At 36.0% G+C, this 6,973-nt stretch overlaps 1 protein-coding gene across 2 annotated transcripts in view; it reads right to left on the reverse strand.

The window, feature by feature from the left end:
• The window catches only part of FCRL3 (Fc receptor like 3), a 44,404-nt gene extending 37,959 nt beyond the window's left edge, over positions 1 to 6,445 (reverse strand). The window contains exons 1-2 of one of the 2 annotated variants that reach the window (XM_024750897.1): positions 6,379 to 6,445; positions 6,115 to 6,244 (exon numbers count right to left, since the gene is read on the reverse strand). In XM_024750897.1, the coding sequence (XP_024606665.1) occupies positions 6,115 to 6,145 (31 nt within the window). In that variant the 5' untranslated portion in view covers positions 6,146 to 6,244; positions 6,379 to 6,445. Of the gene's footprint in view, positions 1 to 6,114; positions 6,245 to 6,378 lie in introns of those variants that run through there. The other variant, XM_024750906.1, reaches the window with a different exon arrangement.
• Between the last annotated feature and the right edge of the window lie 528 nt (positions 6,446 to 6,973).

The raw sequence follows: 6,973 nt of genomic DNA on the forward strand, positions 1-6,973 counted from the left end.
AAATAACACACAAGGGAATCCTCATAAGGTTAACAGCTGATCTTTCAGCAGAAAATCTGCAAGTCAGAAGGGACTGGCAGGACATACTTAAAGTGATGAAGGAGAAAAACCTGCAACCAAGATTACTCTACCCAGCAAAGATCTCATTCAGATTTGATGGAGAAATAAAAACCTTTACAGACAAGCAAAAGCTGAGAGAGTTCAGCACCACCAAACCAGCTTTGCAACAAATGAGAAAGGAACTTTTCTAGGCAAGAAACACAAGAGAAGGAAAGACCTACAATAACAAACCCAAAACAATTAAGAAAATGGGAATAGGGACATACATATTTATAATTACCTTAAATGTAAATTGACTAAATGCTCCCACTAAAAGACACAGATTGGCTGAATGGATACAAAAACAAGACCCATATATATGCTGTCTACAAGAGACCCACTTCAGACCCAGAGACACATACAGACTGAAAGTAAGGGGATGGAAAAATATATTTCATACAAATGGAAACCAAAAGAAAGCTGGAGTAGGAATTCTCATATCAGACAAAATAGACTTTAAAATAAAGACTATTAGAAGAGACAAAGAGAGACACTACATAATGATCAAGGGATCGATCCAAGAAGAAGATATAACAATTGTAAATATTTATGCACCCAACATAGGAGCACCTCAATACATAAGACAAATACTAACAGCCATAAAAGGGGAAATCGACAGTAACACATTCATAGTAGGGAACTTAAACACCCCACTTTCACCAATGAACAGATCATCCAAAATGAAAATAAATAAGGAAACACAAGCTTTAAATTATACATTATCCAAGATGGACTTAACATATTTATAGGACATTCCATCCAAAAACAACAGAATACACATTTTTCTCAAGTGCTAATTGAACATTCTCCAGGACTCATCATATCTTGGGTCACAAATCAAGCCTTGGTAAATTTAAGAAAATTGAAATTGTATCAAGTGTCTTTTCCGACAACAACACTATGAGACTAGATATCAATTACAGGAAAAGATCTGTAAAAAATACAAACACATGGAGGCTAAACAATACACTACTTAATAACGAAGTGATCACTGAAGAAATCAAAGAGGAAATATAAAACATGACAATGGAGACACGACAACCAAAAACCTATGAGATGCAGCAAAAGCAGTTCTAAGAGGGAATTTTATAGCAATACAATCCTACCTTAGGAAACAGGAAACATCTAGAATAAACAACCTACCCTTGCACCTAAAGCAATTAGGAAGGACAAAAAAACCCCCAAAGTTAGCAGAAGAAAAGAAGTCATAAAAATCAGATCAGAAATAAATGAAAAAGAAATGAAGGAAATGATAACAAAGAACAATAAAACTAAAAGCTGGTTCTTTGAGAAGATAAACAAAATTGATAAACCATTAGCCAGACTCATCAAGAAAAAAAGGGAGAAGATTCAAATCAATAGAATTAGAAATGAAAAAGGAGAAGTAACAACTGACACTGCAGAAATACAAAAGATCATGAGAGATTACTACTAGCAACTCTATGCCAATAAAATGGATAACCTGATAGAAATGGACAAATTCTTAGAAATGCACAACCTGCCAAGACTGAATCAGGAGGAAATAGAAAATATGAACAGGCCAATCACAAGCACTGAAATTGAGATTAAAAATCTTCCAACAGGGCTTCCCTGGTGGTGCAGTGGTTGGGAGTCCGCCTGCTGATGCAGGGGATGCAGGTTCGTGCCCCAGTCCGGGAGGATCCCACATGCCGCGGAGCAGCTGGGCCCATGAGCCATGGCCGCTGAGCCTGCACGTCCAGAGCCTGTGCTCCACAGTGGGAGAAGCCACAACAGTGAGGCCCACATACCACACACAAAAAAAAATCTTCCAACAAACAAAAGCCCAGGACAAGATGGCTTCACAGGTGAATTCTATCAAACATTTAGAGAAGAGCTAACACCTATCCTTCTCAAATTCCTACAAAAAATAGCAGGGGGAGGAACACCCCCAAACTCATTCTATGAGACCACCATCACTCTGATACCAAAACCAGACAAGGATGTCACAAAGAAAGAAAACTACAGGCCAATATCACTGATGAACATAGATGCAAAAATCCTCAACAAAATACTAGCAAACAGAATCCAACAGCACATTAAAAGGATCATACACCATGATCAAGTGGGGTTTATTCCAGGAATGCAAGGATTCTTCAATATACGCAAATCTATCAACGTGATACACCATATTAACAAAAAGGAGATCATATTGGTGCTTTGTGACCACCTAGAGGGGTGGGATAGGGAGGGTGGGAGGGAGGGAGACGCAAGAGGGAAGAGATATGGGAACATATGTATATGTATAACTGATTCACTTTGTTATAAAGCAGAAACTAACACACCATTGTAAAGCAATTATACTCCAATAAAGATGTAAAAAAAAACAAAACTAAACAAAACAAAAGCAAACAAACTCAAAATGCTTCAAAGGCTCCCTCACCCAAAATCGAATTAACGGCCTCCTTAAGGATTTATCAAGGACAGATACAAATCTCAAAGTCTTTCCTGCAAATAGTAAAAAGCCTTAATTATCTGAGCAAATAAATTTAACTTACACCAAGTGTCATTTATAAATTAGTAAGTTTATATTGTAATACCTGATTCATGACTCAGATTTAAAATGAAGTTATGAGATCTCTAGTTATGTCTGTTTATACATCTGTGTGTACATTATACATATGATACATATTTACCTTCAGATAGTATTATCAAAATTAAATTTATAGAAGAGCTGTATCTAATTGACTTAAAAGTAGCATTTGCAAATTAAATATTTTTAAATGTAGTAGAAACTAACCCAAATGAATTTCAAGTTCACATATCTGGGAAATATTCAATATTAAATTAATATTCAGTATTAAAGTTCAAGTTTGTTGGTTTAATTAATACAGATATGTCTTACTTTTATTACACTTAGCTTTACTAAAAGTCAAATAAGGTCATATTATCTCTATTATAAAATTTATCAGTGAGAAAAATAGCTTGGGATGGTGGCTGACTTGGTGTCATGTCTCAAAGTTTTCATGGATAATCTAAACATAATTGTTGAGAACAAATGAATTAAATAGATATAAATGGGGTAAGAGCTTTTAGGTGAACCCTTGAAGAATAATTATGTTTTATGGTATATCTACTTAAAAATAGTTTCTCTAGATTTTTGGTAACTTGAAACTTTAGAATTTTGGTAAGTGAATTTAAATGATAGAAATTTATTAAATACCTAGACCATTTCCAAATAAGATACTGAAATATTAATTACTGAATATAGGCTTCATTTTGCAGAGAAACTAAAGATATTTCGGACTATTAATAAAAATGTTTGGTGCCACACTAAAAAATAGTCTATAAAAAAGCACATATTTTTAGAAATCATAACTAATATTTGTAAGTTTGCCAATCTACAGAATGCTAATGTAAAAGACAGTGCATCATTGCTTACTTCTTAGCTTTTACTAGAAATTACAGTACTTAAACATTAAGAATTCTAATTAATATGCATAATTAAAACTAATAAGGGTAATAACTTTGCATGAAAGGAAAAGGACATAAAGAATGAACATTTTGTTATGGGAAAAGAGAGTCATTTTGTTCTAGAGAGAAAAAAAGGAAGAAAAAGCACTGGACTAAATCTGAAAGTAAAAAAGACAGTTACAGAAAGTTTGTGGGAAAGGAACCCTGGGAAAAGAGTTTTGTGCATGGTCAGGACTGGCTAAAATTAAAATAAAATTTAATTGAATAAATAAGTTTAAATATTAAAAGTAAGCTGGCACAAAACTAGAATTTGGTTTTCTCTCCAAGGTCAGAGAACAAAGTTTTCTTGGAATATTGATCTGCTTTTGATAACAGATTGTAAAGTTTCTTTACCTTTTAAGTAATTTGTTGTAGCTTTCTGTATTTGCCTTTAAAATCTTTAATGTCACGTTGGTTGAGTGAATAAGTATTGTTTCACACTGACCTATGATCCTATTTGACCAAGTGTCTTAAAAACCTTGTGATATCTTTGACAAACTTCCCAAGTCAAATTCCAAATGAATTCTCTTGACTTCTAGCTAACTTTGTGATGCTTCAAAGGGCCACTGAAACATCCCAAAGAGAGATATTAAACTAATTAGGGTTGTTGAGTATGTTAAATTACATGGGAAATATTGTCAAATTAGTTGTGATAAACTTTCTTAGGCTATATTATATGGGTATATGTCATTAATATAGAGCTTCTAAAAATTATATGAAATTCCTAAAAATCCGATATGTCCTGGTATAGTGTTATTAGTCATAATTCTAATTATTATCTTAAAATGTTGTATGTCACAGAATGTTGTATATTCTTTGTCAGTTATGTTGTAATCAGATATTTAACCATGCCATTTAAAATCTTTCGTCTTTTATAGACAGTCATTGTTTTATGCTTTTACAAAATCAAGATCTTCAAGATTCACAGAAAGGACTTTTTGACAAATAAGGTTTCTGATGACTTGTAGATCATACCACTGAACTGGGTAAGATATTACAAAACTCTAATGGAAAACCTGATGACTTCATCCAGATCAGCAGGAATCAGTTACATGGGACTGAATGAACTAATAAACACAATTTGTATTTTATAACTTTTTTCTGAAATATTACTGACTTTTAATATTTATTTTCCAGAAAACCTTTCCTCTTACACTATGACCTACAAAAAAATGATAAAGTATACCTTTGTAAACAAAGATGAAATATTTAGCTTTTTCTCTCTACCTGATCCCTCCAGAATTTGGCTTTTCCAGCTGGCTCCCCTCTGGACTTTATAGCTTATTGCAATCCAGATTACAACTAGTTATACTCATCATTATTTTAATCTGTTCTCTCTTTGTTGTTTTCAAACTATGCTTTTTGTCTCCCTCTGCTCCACTCTGAGCTATATTACTTATATTCTGTCTATTTTGTAATATTGTTGTTTCTTAAATTACCTGATGTGTAACCAGGCCTCCAACAAAATTAATGATGGCTAAAAGTCTTGAGGCAATGATCACATATATAACTCTATACAGAATAATTGTAATAGTGCAACTCTAGATATGGGAAGAAGTAACAAGGGAAAAATATTTCCTGGATCATAATAGACTAGTAAGACAGATGATCCAGAGAATTTTAGGTTATTAACAGGGCCTAATCCAGATATAGCACATGAATGGCCTATCACTGAGATCTTCACCTTACTTAGGAATAAGTGTTCTTAGCGCCACGGGACAAATAGGTCATGAAATGCCTCCCAAACCTTGGTCGAATTTATGACCAACAAAGGGCACTGTAAAGAAAAAAATGTTGCCTGCCATTCCAGTTCTATAAGGATCAAGCCATTAGCCACTGCAGTTGCCCACAAACAGTGAGCTCCAAGGGGAATTCAGGATAGAGAAAAACAAGAAACATTCTGTGTTTTGGATATACTGGTCCTTAAATAGTTAAGATGTATATCTAAGGGAAATTTTTATTTTTTGTGGTATGCAGGCCTCTCACTGTTGTGGCCTCTCCCGTTGCGGAGCACAGGCTCCGGACGCGCAGGCTCAGCCGCCATGGCTCACGGGCCCAGCCGCTCTGCGGCATGTGGGATCTTCCGGGACCGGGGCATAAACCCGTGTCCCCTGCATCGGCAGGCAGACTCTCAACCACTGCGCCACCAGGGAAGCCCCTAAGGGAAATTTTTAAATGACCCCAGATTCTTACATCTTCCCATACAGAGAAAAGCACTAAAATCATTAAGTTGAGATTTCTCTTCTTTGTGATTAGCACTAATCTTTTGATGCTTGACTACATGTTTTTCCAGCAAAAAGTTTGTATATATACTGGCTCCTCCCTTACCTCTTCGGAGCAGTTCCTCAGAGCTATCTGAGAGGCTTCTGGGCGACAGTCCTCAGTAAGTTTCTTAATAAAACTTAATTCTCAGCTTTTATGTTGTGCATTTTTCTTTCATTTCACACTTGCTATCTGTCTCTGAACCCCAAGTGGAAGCAGAGACAGAAGCTCCTTGGTCTTCTCTGGATGACATTGGATGACCAGTCCAACCCATCTACTCACCCAGGATCAGCAGCAGCAGCCACAGAAACATGGGGATGTGGCCTGGCTGAGGGCAGGGAAAGTCTCTCTCACAAGCCAGGCTTCTTTCTCATCCACGAAAGAGGACAGAAGGGAGGTACTCAGATGAGATCTGCAAGAGTTAGAAAAGGGGAAGTAAAAGAATCATACCTTGCCTGTGTTCTGAAAAATTAACACAACTACCTTCCTAAATGTTGCTTGTATTTCAACCCCAGCAGTTGTGCAGTTTTAGACGTTGACAGTTACCTTCTAGCAGGTCAACTCTCTCTGGAGAAATGTCTCCAAGGCTGTGCTGGGTTCTCTGAAATGCCACACTATAGATTTGCTAGTATTCAAATAACTTTTTTTCATTTTTCAAATGGAAAAACCCTTCCATTACCTTGAATTCATACAACATCTGGTTCTGCATAAGGCTCCTAATATAGACATATCTGGTGACTGTGGTGTCCTGCTATGTTTTATGGTGTAAGTCACAAAAAGTCAAAGGGTCAAAGCAGACACGAAAGCCTTTTGACTTTACATAAAGTGGCACAAAGTTGTTGAGGAGGAAAAATTTTTTTAAATTCACCAACTACAAAAGAAGCCGCCCCTAAATTCCTCCCAGATCTGTGCAAATTAGGAGATAAAAGAACAAGCATTAGGTAGGAAACTGTTTTGTGCCCCATCTCAGCCTATAACCAGTGCTGTGCCTGGGCAGGCCCTTGTGATTCTTATTATGATTGCAAGACACCCTCAGCAATAAACAGGAAGAAACTTTGGAAAAAAAAAAGTTTATTGCTCATAGGTCCTGGAAAGCTTTTATTGGGGTGGAGGGTGGGGCTTAGTGTTTTGAGGGCTCACT

The sequence above is a fragment of the Neophocaena asiaeorientalis genome, unplaced genomic scaffold, assembly GCF_003031525.2.
Source record: "Neophocaena asiaeorientalis asiaeorientalis breed wild unplaced genomic scaffold, Neophocaena_asiaeorientalis_V1.1 scaffold315, whole genome shotgun sequence".
Classification (NCBI taxonomy): Eukaryota; Metazoa; Chordata; class Mammalia; order Artiodactyla; family Phocoenidae; genus Neophocaena; species Neophocaena asiaeorientalis.